This window comes from Amblyomma maculatum, chromosome 7 (assembly GCF_055883805.1).
Source record: "Amblyomma maculatum isolate TAMU_Amacu chromosome 7, ASM5588380v1, whole genome shotgun sequence".
NCBI lineage: Eukaryota > Metazoa > Arthropoda > Arachnida > Ixodida > Ixodidae > Amblyomma > Amblyomma maculatum.
The window spans coordinates 107,361,281-107,382,624 of NC_139350.1; the positions used below are offsets into that span (position 1 = coordinate 107,361,281).

The following is a 21,344-nucleotide window of genomic DNA, read 5'->3' on the forward strand; positions in this document are numbered from 1 at the left end:
TTCAGTGGGGTGGAGTTTCTGGTAAAATGAGCTGCAAATACTTGGCTGGCAAATGAACCAATGTTCTTGTTATTCCAGCTTTCATGTAGTTGTTCTCAGTCCTTCCTTATTTGGACACTTGTAAGCCGATCGCGTGTGTTTGACCTTACATTCGCATTCTTGTGACATGGGTTATATTCTGCTGTTTCAGTGATGCTATGGCATGCAGCGATTGGTGCACAGTTTCTAGCTAAGCTGTGTTCTTAAATTTTTTAATGCATTGTGACACTAATACATGCACTAGTTAAAAAGGTGTGCACGTCTCTGCATCTGTATTCAACAGGTTCGTGCCTGTGAGCACCTTGATGCAAGTCCGCTGCTCTTCTCGGCACCACAGTGCGTGGGCTACATGGGAGAACGGGGTCCGCTGCCTGCACTGGCCTGCCTACCCACTGCTGAGGTTGTCACACAACAGGTATTTGCCCTCATCACTCTCTTTTGTTATGATTTCTGCAATGATTGAAATGATACAGTTTGGGCATGTGACTTAAGCTCTAGCTACGAGACATTCTTCCTCTGTCATATAGATACTCACTCTACCACGAAAGAGGGTCTAGTTGATGGGAGGCAGTTGGGATACTGGCACAGTTCTGATGTTTAGATATTTTGTTGAAAAAGGAAGAAACCTTTTATACTGTTTAGAGTGACGAGCATGCTTGTGCACTGCACTTAACCGGCTGCAAAAAAGGGAATGGCCGAACAGGTGCAAAACCTAAGGGAGCTGCTGCATTATCACCCCAACAAGAACAGGGTTGTGCACAATTCATCCTTGATTAAATCGTGTAATCCTTGCTGCATATGCGGTACAGAGTTCATGTATGTGCTGACTTGCTTTTTGATAGGGGCTGTTTAGTTTTGTAATATATACTAGAAGTGTATGGGAATGTCGAATAGTAATGATTTAATCAAATATCTGATTGAATCAAGAATAAAAAAAGGCTAAATATCGAAGAGTTCGAATATCGAACTTTGTTCAGCAAAGCCAAACATACGCAGCGCCTTCATGGTACAGTAAACCCTCGTTAACTCAAAGTTGTAGAATCCGGGAAAAATTTCGATATAAGCGGAGTTTCGAGTAGAGCAAAATGCCAAAAATTTCTGGCGACAACCACTGGTGATCCGTTGTGCGCTGCAACCGCCAGCGCCTGTCGTTGCCGCTGGTGCACATTGCACGGAGCTACGGGACTCTGTGACAGAGGCACGTTCTCATCGTTGCTTTGTTACCGCCCCATCATCGTTCGGTCACGGAGAGTACAGTTATGCTATATCCCATTTCTAAGACTGCACAGCTTGAAATACAATAACACTGATGAAATCTTTTAGGCATTGCGTCTAAAAAAAAAATAAAAAGGTCGCAGCGCAGCGGTGTGCTGTTACAGATGCATACTTGCATTGCAAGCAGTACCTTTCTCTTGCTCCTTTTGAAAATTAACAATATCTAGCCACACTAGCCTTTTTATTTTCCTTCACTACCCTACCAAGCTTTTACTGAATTGTCTCAATGTGCCCATATATGCACGGATCAGACAGAGTGAGCGTCTACAGGTTCTTCGCTCAAACCGGACTATGAAAACAAACTTCGCTTGCAAAAAAAAAAAAAAAATAAAAATAAAAGCAGGACGGAAATTCAGTAGCCCAAAGACTTCTGTGATTGGCTGCCTCGCGAGCTGCTTCTGGGTGAGACGCGAAATTTTCTAAAAACGCAGAACCTGAGTGCGACAGCGACGAGCGAAAATGCTTTGGCGGCCCTCGGCCCGTCGCGCCCGTCGACGCTCCACTGCACAAGGGAAGCTTTTGTAATAAACGCAAAAGAATTCTCAGGAAAAACTGAATTTCATTATTTTAGAAGGCAGAACTGGGGGGGTAATGCTTTGCCCCCTTCGCGTTGGCATTCAGCCCGACAAAAGCGTTCTCGGGCTGCTGAACGCATCGCATAAGCCGTTGGTCGCCGCTGCTGCATTCAACTTTGTTGCGAAGTAAGCATTGCGGACACCACATCCACAACAAAAATTAATCAACGCTTTGTGCACATAGTGCGACGAAACAGGACCACACAATCACTAAATCGCTCTTGCCGCTCTGCACGTGCGAAGGGCAACTGACCGAACCACACTGAACTGGCTGAACCGACTGCTCAATAAAACCCATCAGCCCCCACGCGCGCGAGCGGCGCTCACGTGACTGCTCCCAAGGCAAAAAATGACTGCGTTTGCGGGAATTTTGTAGTCGCTCTTCGAACGTGACTGCGTTCAGCACTTAGTATAGGAACAGAACGCTCGCTCGGAGCCCCTATCACCTTTCAGTAATGACGGTTGCCTTTAGTTCTTCCGGTTAAAATTTCAAGATATCCGCATTAAGCCCTAAAAATGCTTCGAGATAAACGGGAGCTAATACATAGCACCTATGGGAGGTGAAGGCCCGGCGTGAAAAATTTGACTTAACTGATTTGTCGAGATATGCGAGTTCGTGTTAACGAGGGTTTACTGTACCTTCATTCGTTCTTCAAGGGATGAAGAAAAATTCCTGAAGTTCTAATTATTGAGTGCCCCTAAATAGCTGCAGAAAACCGTTTGCATCACAATAATTTGATGTAATGAATGCGTGAAATATAGATGCCTACTCATTTGAGATGAAAACTAAGTGAAAACGATGAAATTTCGCGATTTCTTTAAGTGTTTTGCTTTCTGCGCACACTATCGTGAATTTCAACCAGAATCAGCAGTGCCGCCATGTCACTTTTTGTAGTATGGCACAGTAGCAGTGGTGCCTCTTCGCAACTGACGCCACGTTCTGAGGATGCTTCCCGCACATGCGGTAAAGCATCCTAAAAATGCGATGGACCAGCCTACTTGAAGCATTTTTCAGAGGAAGCGCTTACATTTAGGAGAGGGGAATGGCCGTAGTTGTCAAAACAACCTGGTACAATCTCAAGATAGAACTAAAAGACCGGTTAAAAAAATCGTGACTAGTCGATGCATGCTTCTGACGGCAGTGGTGGGATGGTCTGAATTTAAGAGAAGCGAAACCACACACCACTACTGTGCCAAGCAGTTCATGTCACAGCTCATGTTCAGGGAAGTCTGCTTGGATGATTGCTGACTTCGTGGGCCTCAGTGTGACCCCCTGTCTGAGTTAATGAGCGTCCAATGGCACAAATTTACACGGGTGTTGGCCGGGACCGCATTTCTTGTTGCAGTTATCTGATTTTGTGAAATAACAAGTCACAAAATATATCAAATATTCGAAAAATAATTTGAACACTTGTTATTCGATTCATATTCAGTTATTTGAGTATTCACACACACACCCCTTAAATGTACTGTTTGGAGCCGTGATTATCTGCGTATGAGCTTTGACTAGGCTGCATCACTGCCACGTTTCCAGGTGGAGACTCGCATGGCTGCAGCTGTTTCAACACCAGGCGCAGCAGACGTAATGTTCAGTTTATAGTGGGGGATATATGCACAACTTTTGTTCAGGTCTGTACACAGGGAGTGTTCTGAACACTGGAGATTGCAGTGAGGCATATCACTGTTTGCTGCCGGCTGCTGTGTATTTTCTCCTCCTGAATCATTGCCTCATAATGTCCTTAATTCCTTGCATTTCAGGTGGTGCGTGTTGTTCGGGCTCTGCGAGGACGCTCGGTGTTTGTGGCTACAGATAATGACGCTATGCTGGACCAGCTGAACCGTGCCCTTGAGCCTCTGCAGGTGAGCACGTTGAAACACTTGCACGGTTGTCTGGTTAGTTACACTGGGTCTTTTAGCTCATAAGAAATGGTAGTGATCGTGTGGCAGTCAGTTTTTCTAGTGCATTCAATGTGCACACTGTGTTAAACTGCGTGACAGAAGTATGTTTTGTTTTTTTTAAGTATTGACTTTGACGTCTTTTGTGAGACTTTCTGCTGGGACCAGCTAACTCGGATTGATTGCTTCTGACACATCTCTACATATGAATTGATGCGGAAAAGGAAGCAGTTGTGTGTATTTGTGGTGTGCGCACGCTCTACTCTTCTCGTCGGGGGCGGTCGCCCCCCACTGGTGGCTGCTTGATAGCAGTGGTTTGAAGAAGGACTCAACCTAGCCAGCAAAGCACTGTCGCTGTTCCCCAGAGATATGAAACAATGCACTCAATAACCTTGGCGGAAGTAGGCAATTTGGAAAGGTGTGATGACTTCGACTTTGCCTAAATGAATGGCCGCAGGTGTTGGCACGGCAAATTATGAATCCACTCTAGGGATGTTATGACTCCACTTTAGGGCCATTAGACATTATTATGACTCCACTCTAGGGAGTTAGGCTGTCTTCACGTGGCAGCCAGCAGACTTTTTGGCAGACTGTAGCCAATTAGATGCAACCAAGCATTGTTCCCATTTTAGCTGTGTGGTAGTATGGCATATCGCAACCTCTTAAAATGTGACTTTTAACCTAGGGCATTGTAATTTTAAAAAAAGGGAAAAATATGTATGAATGCAGATAATAAGGATAACGCACAGGTGTTAAATTTTAGCTGCATTTATTGCATGAATCAATTCAGACATTAACAAGTTTTCTTGTATGCATTGCATATGCTTTTGTGGTAAAAATAGTAGAAGGGATCAACATATCTAAGATAAGACAAGACCTAACAACCAAGAAACAAAAAGGATGAATGGCCAACTAGTTAGAATATGCCATGTAAGAACTTGAGTTCCTTTGTTGTCGAAGAGATAAGAGGCTGGATGACGCACATATTCTGGCTTTGGAAGTTACGGAAAGTATTTGGTGGTTGCCTGGCATGTAAAAGGTGTGAGGTTGATTCCCCAGAGCCACTGGGTAACCACTATTGGCACAATGGGTGCAACAAGTCCTCTTGGCCTGGTGCTTGGCTTCTGTGGTGTGAAATGCTTGGAAAATGGGTCTCTGACCCCACCTTAGGTTAAGAAAACTACCCTTGGTCATGGCACTCTTTGGCCAAAGCTGCCATTGCGCCATTGAAATCTATTTCACACCTGTTACCTGTATGAAGCGTGGGAATGAAATAGCAGTTTTACCAAATCTTTACTCATAATTTCCACGTGTCGAGGGCGTTCAGTAAGCTGCTCTCACTCTGTGGACTGTGAACCTTATAGCATGGTTGATTGCCGACATCCTCCTTTCTGGCTCTCCTTTTATCCTCCTATCACCTGCGAGCTTACTTTGGTGAGTCTGCCTGCGTCTGAAAACAGAACATTGTTTGCATAATGGCTTGTGACTTTCTTGACGCTGCTGAGGCAGTATGTGCAACTGAGACACCCAACAAGAAGAGAAATCTAGCGGCTCTGTACACGACGTCATCTGACACTTGTGTTCATGCAGGCGGTGGCTGTGCAGCGTGAGCCGAGTGACCCACACGTGGACCTGGCCATCCTTGGCCTGGCTAACCATTTTGTTGGCAACTGCGTGTCATCCTTCACGGCCTTTGTGAAGCGCCATCGTGACGTCCACGGTCTGCCTTCCTCCTTCTGGGCATTCCAGCCCCTGGCTGGGGACGGAGGCATGAGTGCCAGTGAGCGCATCCACCAGGAGCTATGATGGCACCACCAGCTTGGCAAGCAATAAGGTTCGTTCTGCTTTTTCTGGGAGTATGACCGGTTGTGTGCCGAAGAGAGTTTATGCCACTGTGGTGTCCTAACAGTGGTGGTGGTGTAGGATGACTGGGCATTGTCAGCCCTGCTATGTTCGAAGGCCACTGCTAAAACTGAACCTGTTGGGACATATTGCAGCATTATGCATTCATACTAAGGGTATGTGAATGCTGAAATTTTTGAATACGAGTCATATGTCTGTCTGTTCAATAGTAAAAATATATTATGACGCAATAGCCCCGCCGGGGTGGCGCAGTGGTTACGGTGCTAGACTGCTGTTCCCAAGAATGCGGGATCGAATTCCGGCCTTGGTGGCCGCATTTCGCTGGAGGCGAAAAGCAAGGCGCTCGTGTGCTGTGCGATGTCAGAACCCCAGGTGGCCGAAATTTTCGGAGCCCTCCACTACGCCGTCTCTCATAGCCCTGAGTTGCTTTGGGACATTAAACCCCACAAACCACCCATATTAGGAAGCAGTAAGTGAGGAAATTTTGTTGCTGTTATTTTTTTTTAATAACATGTGGTTTTAGTGACCTAAAATTAAACAAACCAGACTTTACTGAGCACTGCATAAAAAAAAATTATGACAGGAACATGACTGCATCTTACTGCGTGGTGCTACAATGCACCACACAATACGCAGGATATTTACATGATTGCTTTGCCTGCCCATGACACCTCCACTCGGGCCCCTTTCAGGGCCCCATTAGAAATCCCGCAAGTTGGCTTTTACACATATCACAGTTGACGAAAACGTGATGGCGGAGGTCATGCTAGGAGGGTTATGAAGGCAAGAGGACGAGTGGCGTGGCTGTGGGCATTAAGCATGAAGAGTGTTATAGAATAAAAAAAAAAAAAAAAAAAAGACATGACGCCAGTTCGGTGATGAATATGGAGTGTAAGCTCATTGAAACTATCTGTTCATGGCACGCACACTGCTTATCACGATGGCATAAACTGTTTCAGCAATGTTGCAATAGTTGGCTATGACTGATGAGCGATAAACGCAACTGTTTATAGAGCTTATTCACGTGATATCATGCGGCTCTACTGGAAACCATGGCACACAACATGCAATGGCAAGGAGAAAGAGAAAGAGAGCATTTATGGCATTTGCAGACACCAGCGGCGATGTGCAGGTGTGTTGAGTTAACTCTAATCTCCCAGTGCACAGCATACTGGCGCCACAACATCAAGTTGCGGCATAACACAACCTTGAAGAATGCTAGCAGTAGAGCTCATGTCTAAAAAGGAAAATGCTTGCTTTCATATTGCGGGGGTGTGATGTGGGTGGTTGGCCATCTCGTTTTCAAGTGTTGTATCGGTAGCGCTCACTAGCACAACTTTGCATGACTTGTCTGAATGTAATTGTTCCACGCAGTAAACGACAGAAAAGAAAGTGGAGAGGACAGCCCTGTACTGCTTCCTTAGCACTCTAAAATCTCTCTTGGAATAATTTGTCTAGATATTGTGGTTTTGCCAAGTTCAGATTTATGAAAGTTGGCAGTAAAGCAGTAACCGCATGAGGCGACAACCCTTAGCGATCCGTCGCGCGACGCCGCCGCCAACGCCTGTCGTTGCCGCTAGTGCGTATCGCATGGAGCGACGGGGCTCAGCGACAGAGGCACTTATTCAACGTTGCTCTGTCACCGCCGCTTCATCATTCGGTCAAGGGGAGTGCAATTACTTTATATCCCATTTCTAACACTAAACAGCATGAAGTACGATAAAACTGATGAAATTTCCTGTAACGCATCGCATTTTAAAGTGTGGCAGCGAAGCGGTGCGCTACTACACTGCAATGCCGGCTTGCATTGCAAGCAGCGACTTTCTCCTGCTCCTTTCGAAAGTTATTTATCTAGCCACACTAGCCTTTTTTTTTTACTACCTTTCCAAGCTTGTACTGAACTGTCTCGATGTTTTTATATATACACAGATCAGACGAAATGTGCGCGTGCAGGCAGCAGGTTCTTCGGCCAAACCGGACTAGGAAAACAAACTTCACACGCAAAAGCAAAAAAAAAAAAAAAAAAAAAAAGCCAGAACGGAAGTTGAGCGCCCCAAAGCCTTCTGCGATTGGCTGCTTCGCGAGTCACTTCCGGGCGGCACGCGAAGTTTTCTAAAAACTCAGAAACTGAGCGACGAGCAGCAATGCTTTGGCAGACCTCAGCCCGTCGCGCGGCATGTCGCAGCGAATTGTCGCCTCATGCGATGAGCGCTTAATTGGTCACTGCCAAATATTTAGAAAGTTTTGAATATGCGATTGAAAATTTTTGAATGCGAATTTCTTGAATCAAATGCAAGCCAAATAGTAATAAATTTAGATTATTTGCTCACCAAATGGAAGCTTTATGCACGTCCTTTATGGTGTTCTTATGGACATGTGTGTGCAATGGTGGAACTGCTATACCATTTGGACCTAAAAGGTAGTTTAAGCACTTTGGCAAGAATTAAACTGAAACAAAGTTGTGGCTGCATGCTCCTTTGACAGTCTAGAGACATTGATATGGGCTGTAGCCCACTGTTGTGGCTTACTACACTAGACTCTCGATTTTAAACCTGTTAGCTCAGATATTCGGATAACTTGAGCTAGGAGAATGATCCCAGCTGATTCCCATGTAAGTCTGTGGTGTCTGACGCTTTTTAATTCGGATGTGGACGGGCTTGCACCAGTTAATTCGGATAGGGTCAAATTGAAGTACGACCCCTGAAGCCAGCGATGGCCAAGACCTCCCCGAACCTGAGTTCCATGGAACAGTGGCGCTCACACATCTTCAGGCATGCGTGCTGTGACAGGCGCGATAACGATCGGAGCTCCCCATTGCTGACTGTTGAATGACTGCCAATGAGCAGCACATCTCTCAGTTCCATGCTTTCGTCGTCACGCCCCCTAGCACATTTCTTCGTAGCATGCCAAGATGCCGCTCAGCTATAAAATCATGGTGCAGTCATCTTTTGTCGTTGGTTGCTGCAGTTGGTGGGGGTGGGATGAAGGCGATTTGCCAGGCGAACTTGTGCAGAGTGCCAAGATGCTGCACATCCTTGACAGGAGTGCTGATGGTGGCTTGCACGGTGCACTCAGTTGTGCAAGCCTGGTGATCAGTGTGTTTGCTTTATAACGCTGCGACTGAGGCGGGCGCTGTCCACTGTCATGAAATCATTTGAACGCTTGATAACAGCTGCCTTTTGAAATGAACGAGGCTAAAAGCAGCGATGCTAAGACGTGTATGAAATTTTGACTCTCATGAAAAGGTCTGTCAACTTTATTCCCCACGTAATGAATCCTTCCCGCGAACTTATGTCAGTTTTTCTTGAAAAAAGTGTCTTCATTAAGCGATACATACGGCATTCTCGTGCTCATTTTTGCATGCATGTTGGACGCAATAGAATGAGGGCCAAAGTGCAGGGGCTACTCAGCACTTTCTGAGCACTCCTGGCGTTCCACCAGGGTTAAAAGGGTTGGGAATTGCTGATCTAGCTCATTGGAGAGGCATGTAAAGTGGTGCACCTAGCACTTTGAAGCCAGTTTTTACCAAATTTTCACCAGCGTTGGCCGACTAAATTTCGAAAACATTTTTATTTTTTTCGATATTTTCTGGTCTTAGGTACGAAAAATAAATATTAACAGAAACAAGAAACAAAGCTGGACTTATAGGTTACCCCTCAGAAACTTTTTTCTGAAGCTTACTTTTTTTGTGTGTGCGTGTGAAAAAAAAAAACAGCTCGTCATAAATGCAGTCTCCCATGGTGCTGCCATTTGCATCAACATGCAATATGTGTGTGTTAAATCATTTGTGTGACTCGCACCACCAAGTCATGGTGTTTGTCAACATACGGCACCACCATACCAGTATGGTGGAAGTAATGTTTAGCTTTCAATATAGCTATAGTTACATAGGTTCTTTTGGTTGAACTGTTTCTAGGTGCTGAAGGACTTCACTGTGATGCGGCATGTACCAAGAAGGAGACCAAGTCAGCTTCTACTCTCGTCGGAAATGTGTTGGCCACTCTCACCGGCGTTTAGTTTACTCCCTGGACTTTGATGGCAGCGCTTTGATGTGACGGCTTCCAGCCATGTTGTGTGTGTTCTTCTCACCACAGTGCCTCTCCGGAGAGTCCCAGCGTCACATTGGGATATGAGACCCTATGCATTGTACTGATGTAAGCGTGGACACTTCTGACCCCATTTTGTCGCAGTCAAAAGGTTTTGCACCTGACAGAAGCGTTCAAGGGGCTTGAATACTCCAGGCTTTTGGACTGCCTGTCGCTAGTGGCCAAAACCCGTGGTTTGCAGCTGTTGTGGGAGCACATGAAAGTTACAGTGCAGAGGAAGCAGCGAGCAGTGCTTCCACTTCTTCACCAAATGTGGTTCACTGTGCCATCGCTTTAAAAGGAGCAACCAAGATTGCGCCAAGTGCATCAAAATTGTGATATCTGTCGTTGTATCTGTGGTTAGAATTGCAGATTATTTTTGTACTCAAACATGAGTGCATAATTGAAAAAGCACCTAATACAGTAGGATCTCGATTATGCGACTTTCAGGGAATTGCATGAAATTGTTGTACTATAATTCGTACGTTGTACAGTCTGAAATCTCGCAGAGCTGCTCTGCTCTGGCTGCTGAAATTAATTGAAATTTTTTTCTGTATGCATAATGAAAAACGCCCCTGTTTTTGTTCTATTAGAGCTAATACATTTATTTGCATAATTATTTGTGCACTGCTCGAAAGGGAGGTGCGCAAATTGTGCTATTCCTTGAACACACCCTAGAAGCGTGGAAACCTGCAATATATGCTGCACACTGCCGTGTAAATGTCGATCCCCGAAATCATGTATGTACTTCACTGTCCACCCCCCCCCCCCCCAAAAAAAAAAAAAGTTTCCTTTAAAATAAATTCAGGCTGATGCATACCCTTCCCCACTGCTTTGCTCATATTTGCGCAGTTTCTCACAGAGTGGTATAATTGCATATGTGCAGCTCAAAGGATCAAGCGCACAGTGATGCAGTCACAAAGCTAGCAGTCAGAGACAAATGGAGGTAAAAGCCGGTAGGAATGGAGACCTTGCTCTAGTCCCAAGTGACCGACCGAACTCGGTTTGGCAATTTTGGATTAATGTGAGTGCACCGTAGGTTGCCAGAAGCTTGCTGTTACACCTCTTCGTATGGAAAAATGTCGTCTGCTAGTGTGAGTGACTTGGGGAGCAGCACGCAGTTTGAATTTGCTTTACCTTCACCAATATACAAACTAATTAATGACTGCTGTAGCTGACATGACAGTGTCCACCCGCAGCTGACATCTTTCGCAGCCCCACAGAGCAACGCGGCCTTGCTGATCATCGCATGCCTGCTGCGCAAGCACCCGTGGCATACTGATGATCTAGTGCAGCAGGGAGCGTAAAATATGCGATAAAAGTTTTTTCATAAGCCCCTGTAACAGATTAAAAGGGTGCAAATTATGCAAATTACTAAGCCATCACTGAAATTGCGCTGCCAAGTCTTTTTATGTCAGATTGGTGCCTTTTGGCATGTAATGTTGTGTTAGGGTGGCACAGGTGCCTTGAAAATGATGATTTGGACAACATGCCAACTGCTTCAACTCTTCAAAGATGTATTATGGTGCACAGTACGAAGATGCCAGCGACATGTCTTCTGCCCATTTAGAACCGCTCTCACTCATCGGCAGAAGGCAGCAGTGTCTGTCAGGCATTTGCATCATAATTGGGAAAAAAGAAAGGACTCTTGTTGTTTGCCTGCAGCACGGATGCAGGACTTGAGTGCACCCACGTCATTGGCATGCTTTCTGCAGCTTGCCAAGCAAGAGTATGCCATGAACTCGGTGTCGCTAGGCCTAACACGCTCCCCCACTGAAGCCACAGCAAAAAACGCTTTCAAACTTGCTACCGATGATCATAGCAACATTTAACCTTGTTACTGCCAGCACAGTAACTTCATTTTGTTATCATTGTGAGATTACTTTTGTTAATTATCTTCATTAGTGAAGCATGTGGAAAAGTGGACTTGGTGAGAGCTATCATGCACTGATTGCCGACTACAGGCCACAGATGCAGAGTCAGAGCTGTCAGCTGAACTGCTAGTACACAGGCTATTGCACTCTAGGTAACATCTTGTATACGCACTTCTCTCCGTCTTGAGTGCGATTTAGAACACCATGAGTTGATGGGACGTCTGCTGTCATCTCTCATTCCGTACAGTTGTCACTGGCTATTGTACGAAGTGGGCTGTGCGCAATTTTTTAACCGTATAATTTAAGCTTTTAACGCACTATTTCTCCGGGGGATTTGCCGGTCCCTTGCCAATTTTTTGCAAAATGCAGGTCATCACATAAATGGAGGATGCATAGTCGAGGTTCTAGTGTTGTTGTTATTAGTGGTGTGAGAAAAGAAAAGGACCTCATGACCTCAGTGACAAAACGATTGCAGTTCTGAAATCTGTTACGGTGAAGTTCTCACTTGCAGAGACCGTTTGTGCCTGGCACCTGTTTTTCTATTAACACCTCGGTACATCTGTTGTACTTTGCTTGAAATGCAGGATGTGCAAACAGTGTGAGAGGTGTTTGTTAGCTTGAGCGTAAGGCTGCTTCTTGTTTGTGTCTGCTACTGAAGCGTGTGTGTGTACGTGCGGCTCATGCCATGCCATTGCATTTTTTTGTGACTTAGTTGGCAACTTAAGTCTCCTAATCGTGGGCAGTCATGTCAAAAGTTTGTTTCTCTCTGCAAAGTATAAACTCAGCACCAAAGTAGCCAGGAGAACTGTATGCCGCCGATTGGAACGTATCCTACGGTTTCATCCTGTTATGCACGTCTGGTATCATGCTTCCTGTGCTTTGCTGCAACTGTATGTTGCTGGAAAAATGGGGTCTGGCCTTTGATATGGCACCCACAACTGGTGCCTTTGGAAAGGCAGCGAAATCTTTACTTGTGGGATGTACTCGAGGAATGCATTGCCAGCAAGCGCAGATAATGCAGTGCCGTACGTCGTCACAGCATGCCACGAGTTAAGGTCTGGCTCCCGTGCAGTCCAGGTTGTACAGGAGCTCTTCTCTAAAGCTCAGTAAGCGTCAGTAGACAAATGCTGAGGCACTTAAGAATAGGTGAGTGCTACTTCTATTTTCTATTTCGGAGAAATAGAAAAATACTTCTATGCTGTTTCTATTTTCGGAGAAAATGTAAAGCATGTTTCTGCTTGAATAATTTGCAGGTGGAGGGAAACACATTTTGTGAGTAAAAGTAGAATAGAAAAGTATTGTACAGATTACATATTGATAGCAGGATATAGTAGTTTGCAGTAAAGGAATTATCCAAGTTTCATGAATACCTTTTTTTCAGGAACATGAGAGCAGGACTTGGAAGATTCCAAACTAGGAACAAGGGGCAAAATATGTTTCATAATTTGTGCCTACTTGGCATCGTAAAAAAAGATGCAGAGTTGTTGGGAACAGTGTGATGGTCAGTAATGTCTGGAGTTTCCTAGACCTTAAAAAGTTTTCAAAAGTAAGCAAATGAGTTATCTCCAAGGGAGAACGTGTTGCTGTTTAAAGGGTTGGTTGAGAACAGACAGTCAGCTTTAACTCTAAAGGATGTACAGGTGTAAATTGCAGCTGAGCCAGGTGGGGTAGCTAGGCTGGACACGGAAAGCTCATCCAGGAAATACAGGTTCTAATGACCTGGAGGCTGTGTCAATGGGGTTTCAACCCCATAAATAAGGCAGGCGTTGAAGAACTATCACAATTAAAGAGTGAAAATTAAATGATGTAAGGATAGCACAGACGTGATAGAGCAAGGCAAGTCAAAAGCCTGAAAGCAACAATAACGAAATTAAGCATGATCAGTGTGCATAGTGAAAGCTAATTATGGCAGTGTGTCCAGCAATTTGATTAAGGTAGTTGGAAGGAGGGATGGAATACTTAGAAATGTATTGCCAATTAATTGCGCCACTAAATATTAAAAATAGTGCCAGAGACTCAATAGAGGTTCTAGTTGTAACTGAAGGGAAAGTAAGGGACACTACAAATGAAGCAGGGGGTAAATGCTGTAGGAGAAGATTAGTAATGCCAATGGGGTACTAGTCCTTAAAAAGAGTGACACCAAAGCCTTGAAAACTTATGATTATCTTACTGTCTATTCTTTACAAGGTAATATACCAAAAATAATTGCAACTAAGATCAGAGCAACATTAGACTATGCTAACCAGAGGAACAAGTTGTTTTTTAGAAAAAAGTTCTTGACGGCAGACTGTATTCATGCAGTCAGCTCTAGAACTGTTACAATAAAAAAGATTGATGAAATTGAAATATAAGCACGCCTGCAGGTATTCTGTAATCAGGACATGGGAGAACGACATGTAAATATTCTGGCGTATACCAACAGGGATGGCATAGTAGCCACTGTATATCACAGGAGGAGTGAGGGAACACCTTCCAGGAAGGGTGCGAGGCAGGGGACGCAGCACAAACTGTCCTTTCTTATTCACTGCATGCTTACAAGGGGTATTCAGAAGAGTAGATTAGGAAAGCTAAGCAAAAGAATTAACTGGGAAAAAGTTCCTAAACTTCCAATTTCCTGTAATAACTAATTCAAGGGCTGAACTGCAGTGCATGCTTGACAACATATAATAAAGCTCGAAGTGGCATTACTGCTTAAAGGGGGGTGTGATCTTATGCCATTAGAACATAACGAATATTTCATTACTGTGAAATTTCGTTGATATGATGCGGCTTGTTTCATTTTTCGACAATAGTTTTTTATTATTTATTTATTTTTTTGTTTCTGGCAGGTGCCCTATAACGGTAATGCATTTTCATACAGCTAATACTGCTGTATTTCTACGTTACAATTATATAATTATGAAAATGCGTTACACTCTCATTGTTTCGAATTTAACCCCAGGAGGCAGTGAAAAAGACCTATTAGGAGGGAGTAGTAGGCACACTAACAGTAATGCTCGTGGCCAATTGTTGAAGTTTTACATGATCTTCAGTAGAGGAGTCACTCACCTACTGACCCCCTTTCCACCCCCACCTTTGTCATTGAGAATTTTCACTTTAAAAAAGAAGCTCCAGCTTTTCTTAGAGTGTGCCTCTGTTTTATGCTGTCATTGTTGCAGTCCACAGCACTGACCTTAGCCAAGATGCTGATGACATCATGGCTGGTTTATCTTTTCACAACAGCTCCTGCAGGGACGGGTTATGCACTTGGCTAAGTTCGCAGGGTGCGAGGTTTTAGTTTTAAATGTTCTTCACGTCTCTATCTCAGGTGCAAAGCTCAGCAATGCAACTGCAACTCTTTTCTGCATGTTTCAGAAAAGCTTGTTTCTGGACATTCAGAAGCAAAATGTCCAGCCCAAAGTGACAGATTATTTCAAAATTCTGTGTCAAGTATTATTTCATTTGCAACATTTTGCAGCCTGTTTTGGATAATGCAATCTTTGGATAATATTTTAATTTTTAATTATTATCAACGACATTCTGCTGTACTCCATCTTGTCTCTCAAAAAAGTTATGTTTATCATACTGAAGTTCTCTATGTGTCAGTGCAGAAATATTTGTAATTTGGTAGTTTGGCCCATGCTGCTTAGGTAGAACTTCCTCCTTTTAATGCAGTGCAGCTTAGTGGCAGGAGCTTGTAGATACAGTCGAACCCCTCTACAGCGAATGCAACTTCAACGAAATATTTCTATTCCCCATCAGCTCGCCATAGAAACAGACAAATCAATTTCTCACCACACCGAACTATTTTCGCTTCAACGAAGTTCTTGCTAAGGGAGGCTGAATTTAAAAATGTATTTAAAAATAAAATAAGCATATGGCCACCAATCTGTACACTTGCCCAAGTCCACACTGCATTGCTTCGCTGAAAACTTTCACTTGAATCGATATGTGCCCTCACTGATCCAGCCATTCTCAGATACATGAAAACCGCCTTTGCTTGGTGGCAGTGACAATTGGGCATGCTGCCTTGGGGCAAGGTGTAAGTGTAAGCTATTGTTTTTCTTTCGAACTCTGTTCGTATTTGGTAGCACCATCATTTGCGAAGGACACATTTGGCGTGATCCGCACTTTTATTGGTGCCCACAACAATCACAATGCAACTACTCATTGAGTATGAAGACCTCACCACTGCACTCATGGCAGCAGCTGACTGACTCCTTTATAAACAAATAACGTTTTTACACTGTGTAGTCCAACCTGACAGTGATTTTTGGTTGATTTCGTCGCAACGAAATTCTCACTTCAATGAATTTTTTTACGCCCCCCGTCATGAATTCCGTTGTGGCGAGGTTCAAATGCATTTGCTCTCTTTCTGTATTTGAAATACAGATTATCTTTCTTTGTGCTCAAGAATATGAAGGACAAAGTGCTAAAAATTAGTATTCAAAGCTCACATTGTGCATTTCCACTAATAACAGCTTTAGTTGTGTTCTGCATTCCAGTCAGCTCTAAAAGCTGTATCACTTGGTGGTATTTATTTATTTATCTATTTACGTTTTTCTGCTACAGGCTTGAGGGAAAGCCTGAACAGGTAAGGAAAGGCTAGATGAGACTGCACTGTGCCTTTTTACCAACTGCATCACACATTAAAAATGTTTTTGGAGTCGCTGTTAGCCCTGTCCACGTCCCTGTCCTTTGCATTGCAGTCCACACGTCATTAGGTCTGCAACATTTTCATTTAGTTCTTTCATGGCAAATATGCTTTTGTTTTAATTAAATTGTGTTTGTTAGATTGAGAGCTCAGATTGTGTTCTTTCCAGTTTATTAAGACCGCTTGGTACTGCTTTACTACTTGCCATGGTAAAGAATTACTTTTCGTCATTTTCACCAATACCACACTCGTGAAGCCTGTTTTATTAGTTCCATCTTTGGAGTCTCGTAATTTTATTGTAAGTTTTCGGTGTGAAAGGAAATGTTGGATTGAGAATGGATTGCGCCAAAGGTACACTCCTGTGACTGCTGTACTTAATGCTTTTTACCTTGCTTTCTTAGAAGGCTTTGCTGCTTGTTTTGCAGCAGTCATATTTTTCGTTTAAATTGAAATGATTTCTGCGGTATACAAGTGTTTTGAAGAAATGAACTCAACAGAATAAAATAGGAAACTGAATTCACCAGATTTCTGTGGCTATCGTTGCTCCCAGCTTTGCGAAGTGGCTCCGGCCAGTTGGTCTTCAGGCTCACACTTTAAAATCTATGGTATATATATATTTTTTTCACTATTTGCATTTTAGAGAGACACTGAGGGCATATAGTTGGTCTGTGTAAGGCACTGCTTTCTAATCACCGAGAATCCACTCTCATCGAATTGTGAGCCTTTTATAAGCTAGAAAAGACCAGAAAAAATAAAGTGTGCGTATTACCATCAGCAGCTGGAATCACTTGTAAAATGTGCACATAGACACCAATTTTTTGGGTGCAGATCACCGAAGCTACGCCAGTCCGTTACTTGCTTCCTATCGGTGGCTACCCGTTCTTTTTCGTAAGGACATTATGGGTTTGAGTCGACTAGTGTAAAGATTTTTAACTCAATTTCTCTCCCATGAAGGCATCTCTCGCTGCTGTTTCGGCACCAGCATAGCCAGAATAAGCCAGAGAATGGAGTTGTCCCCCCATGTCCCTTGAAGTATGTGAGCAGAGCAACTTTTTGCCTTGCACATGTGCACTTTGTTTAAAGCATTCTTTTGAGGAAGGGACCAGGAAGCAGATAAAAATTGGGCATATCTAGGATTTGTAGATGTTTAGACTTTTGGTCTCTGTAATTATCATGCAGAAGCTTGAAATCTGCCAGGATCAACAATCAGGGCTCAGCTACTTTCGCTGTCCTTGCTGAGTGGACATTGTTTTTGTTTTATTGAATTTATTGCATGTGTTCCATTTGTACGATAAGAGAAGGTCGCATGTGTTCCATTTGTATTTGAGAGAAGGTCGTGCTACAAATAAAAGTAAACAACCCTAGCGCTGTGTTTGATGCAGCAAAAGCTTGGGCAGCTACCGAAGCATGTTGTAAGAGAATGGTGTAAATGAAAAGGAGGCGTCTAGAAGCATGCGAATATTTAAAATTTTTAGCCGCGAGTCTAATACCCTTCTATTCGACTGAGATAAAAAATCAAATATTCCATGATCGCAATCATTCGAAGTGAGTCGACTACATTCTCGAGTTATTTTCAGGATATTTGACATGAGTTTGGTATAAGGCATACCATAGTTATTTTTGTCACTCAAAACCACTGCCCTCTCCGTTGCGTCATGGTAGGCTGTCCCGACTTGTCTGAGTGGGAAAGAGGGTTTGGCATTGCAGTGCGATTTGTTTGTGTAGCAGCATTCATAATGTGCATACAATCTGCCATCAAGATTAGATGATGCAGTAGGGTTCGGCTAACTTTAGCAAACCTTACCTTCATTCCCGATATCAGAGACCTGACTCAAACTCTAGTTCTTGTCATCATCGGTGACTGGGAACTATTTATTCGCTTTCTACATTAGTGGCTAAGGGTAGGGTAATTTTCTTGCACATACGATATGACTGTCACAAAGTTTATATACTCGCTTTGTGTTGGTTGTCTCCTAGTGGAGACCGGTTTTGAGTCTTTGATAGCTACAGCTTTAACTCTGGCCTATAACACCACCGCTAGTGCTTCACTGTTTTGCATGTATATTTAATTTGGGTTAATTTTGCCCGAACAGCAAATAATTGCACAAATATTAATTTTGTATTCTATTGAGTTTTTAAATACACTATTCATATACTACTGAGTAGGAATGCTAGCCTATTTGCATGTAATTCAGTTTTGAAAAAACAAAAAGCAGAGTGTATTTAAGAAGAGTTTCAACGAGGCCTGCTCCTGTCATGCGGTTTCATTCTTTGTTGTGAAGGCAGCACCACTTTTAAATGCAAATTTTTTTTACATTAGAAGCAGCGCTGAAGACAACACATATGCTGAAAAAAATCATGACAATTTTTTTTTTTAAACAAAGGCCACAGTGTATTGAGAAGAGCTAAGATGGCAATAATTGACTGCAGAACATTACACTATCGAGATTTACGTAATATATGATGTGCCCATAAAAACTGGAATTCCTCATTGAACCAGCATTGGTGTGCTTCATATTACCAGTGCAGGACATTGTTGATAAAATTAGGCACACCACTGCTCGTTTAATGAGACTAGTTCAAAAAGTGAAGCACCAGTTACGGGAGTCATTCATATGAAAACCCTAATTATTTATTGTTAAGGAAATGAAAAAATGAAATGAAATTGTTCATGTATCCCTTTTTACATGCAGGGCAAATATTCAGTCACTTCAAAAGTTCACAGATGCTTTGTGAGAAGGATTCTTTTGATTGTGACATTAGGCACCCATGCATAGCCATTTTTACCTGTCCATCACTTCAGGAATGCTTCCTTCCCATGACTTCCTTGAATCGCATGAACAGATGAAAGTAATTTGGGGCAAGGTCAGGTCAACAAGGTGGGTGTACGTGACATTCAAATATGACCTTGAAAATTGCAACCATTGAAAAGGCAGTATAGGGTTGGGCGTGTAGCCTAGCGTTGCAATGCTGTAACAAAACACATTTAGTCTGAAATCGCTTACTGCAGATTGTAGGGCACTGGTAATGTTCTTATTTTCCAGTAGATCTGCATATGAAATGCTGGTCACTATTTCTTTCCTCACAGCATCTTTTAAAATTACACTATTTGCATTGCAGAATAGAATGAGGATGACTTTTGGTGCTTATAGCTGGGTGCGAAACTTTTTGGGGTTTTGGTGACAGTGATACCACTCCTCAACTAGTCTTTGTTATTTCAGCAAATCTGTCGCATCAGGTTTGTAAACGGCACAAAAGGTTCTTGTAGGCGGCCTCGCAGTTCAGAAGCCGATTGGGATGGAGTCCATCTCTTGAGAGCATTCCTGCAACACTTGATGGGAGTACTATGGGCACCAATATTAGGAGCAATTCCTATTTCCTTTGTAGTGCTATGCCTCTTCTTTCGCAGAAGTCCACTGTAGCGTAGTTTTCCTCTGCCACTATGTGTGTTGTGCCAGACTTGGTTGTACTCCACAGATGTCATGCCGCTTGAGCTTTCTATTTCACTCTTATATTTCCTGCAGGGATGCACACTAATCACTGTACTGCACTTTTATTCATCTATGACTTTCAACAGGCTTAACAGATTCCCTGTTCAGAAAAATGTGTTGATGATAGCCACTGTCACATGGTGCATGTTGACAAAGAGGCAGTCATCATTGAGTTGACACTGCTTCTTTATTCTGCGTTGTAGCGGCAACATATTTGCACTCATAGCGTACTGTTGTGCAGAATTGCAAATACTTGCAGTGCTTTTTATAGAAGCCTGAATTATTCATTTTTTTGTCTGCATTGTGTATATTTGACTGATGTACTGTATCAGTGATAATTTTCTGCGTTATTTTAAAGCTCATGTAGCTGTGAGCATGTAAAGCACAAGCACTGTATGAAGGGCTTGTCTTCCTTGTCTCTCATCTGCTTAAATACTCATGTATCGGATGATGCTTAGGTACTGTTTTGCAGTCGTTTTACATAACCATTCAGCATTGAAAAAGCTCTTTGGTACATTTTGTGACATTACTTCAGCATTCTCTTCAACTTACGGGCAAGAGCAGGCGCCACGTGTAAGCTATATTTCTGTTTGGCTCCCATTCGTCAAGGTGGGCGAGATTGTCATTTTGTTTTTATAGCATCTTTTAGGCCTGCACATGTGTGCGTAAACTTTGTTTTTCTTTTTCAAGCCTAATTTTGTTTTCCCATTTATGTTCTGTGTACAAGATTAATACAGTGTTCCTACCTGTAGTACTTGATGCCGATGTGATTTGACTTTGAGTTCACTTGTCCGCAAAAGTTTATGATCATTATTGTTGTAGTGTAGTTTTAATTTTTCGTGTGTGAGATTGCAGGGGCTGGCCAGTGTGCAAAGTGGCATCATTCTGTACTAAAGTTCTTTATGCAAATAAAGGCGTTCACCTTGTCAGAACACCTGTGGAAAGAAAGAGTGAATGAGTCCATGTTTAGCAAATGATTTTTATAGCGTTATTCACGGTCTTTCCAGATCTCACAGCACTGTCAGCCTTAGCACACATGCGCATTCATTGGCATACTGCAGTACTTGCAAAACGAATGATCTGAGGTTCAAAGTTTACCCTGCTTTTGAGGCAGCATTTTACCGCAAGAAAAAACACATGCTCATATTTTTGTCATGCAACTGCTCTCTGTGTCATTCTTTGCTCTTGTTCACAAATTTACCTAGCTTATCTCTAAAATTAAGTGAATGGCTACATTCAAGACCAAGGAAACATGTAGAAAAATATATTCTTAGATCTTTTCCTATGGTGACATGAATGAAAGGCAGAATTTGCGGTTTTCGCAGGTTTAAATACATAACAATTTCAGGTATTTTAATCATCTTTTTTTTTATAATCTTGTGTAAGACTTATTGGGGGACTAGTTGGTGCTTCACTCTGTGGGATAACAAGTTAGTGCACAATAAAAAGGTTCTTAAAAGTCTCAGTTGGCAGTGTTTTTAAGCATTAAATACCTTTAGATCCCGTTATCGGTGCGGCGCCAGTGACTTTAGGATCTGAGAATGGAGAGAGAACCGAAGGAGAACACAAAGGGCGAACCTAAACAAACTTCTGTGGGTCACCCCCTGGTGCCT

At 43.0% G+C, this 21,344-nt stretch overlaps 2 protein-coding genes across 2 annotated transcripts in view; both read left to right on the forward strand.

Moving 5' to 3' along the window:
- Positions 1–20,663, forward strand: part of LOC146184282 (GDP-fucose protein O-fucosyltransferase 1-like) — a 137,259-nt gene extending 116,596 nt beyond the window's left edge. Inside the window, exon 10 of the transcript XR_014708856.1 lies at positions 13,270–20,663. The gene's annotated coding sequence lies outside the window, so the exon portion shown is untranslated. The remainder of the gene's footprint in view (positions 1–13,269) is intronic.
- Positions 1–20,663, forward strand: part of LOC146184284 (GDP-fucose protein O-fucosyltransferase 1-like) — a 28,902-nt gene extending 8,239 nt beyond the window's left edge. The window contains exons 4-7 of the mRNA XM_084608527.1: positions 323–454; positions 3,648–3,749; positions 5,376–5,619; positions 9,565–20,663. Coding sequence (XP_084464653.1) covers positions 323–454; positions 3,648–3,749; positions 5,376–5,591 — 450 coding nt within the window. The 3' untranslated portion in view covers positions 5,592–5,619; positions 9,565–20,663. The remainder of the gene's footprint in view (positions 1–322; positions 455–3,647; positions 3,750–5,375; positions 5,620–9,564) is intronic.
- Positions 20,664–21,344: the final 681 nt, after the last annotated feature.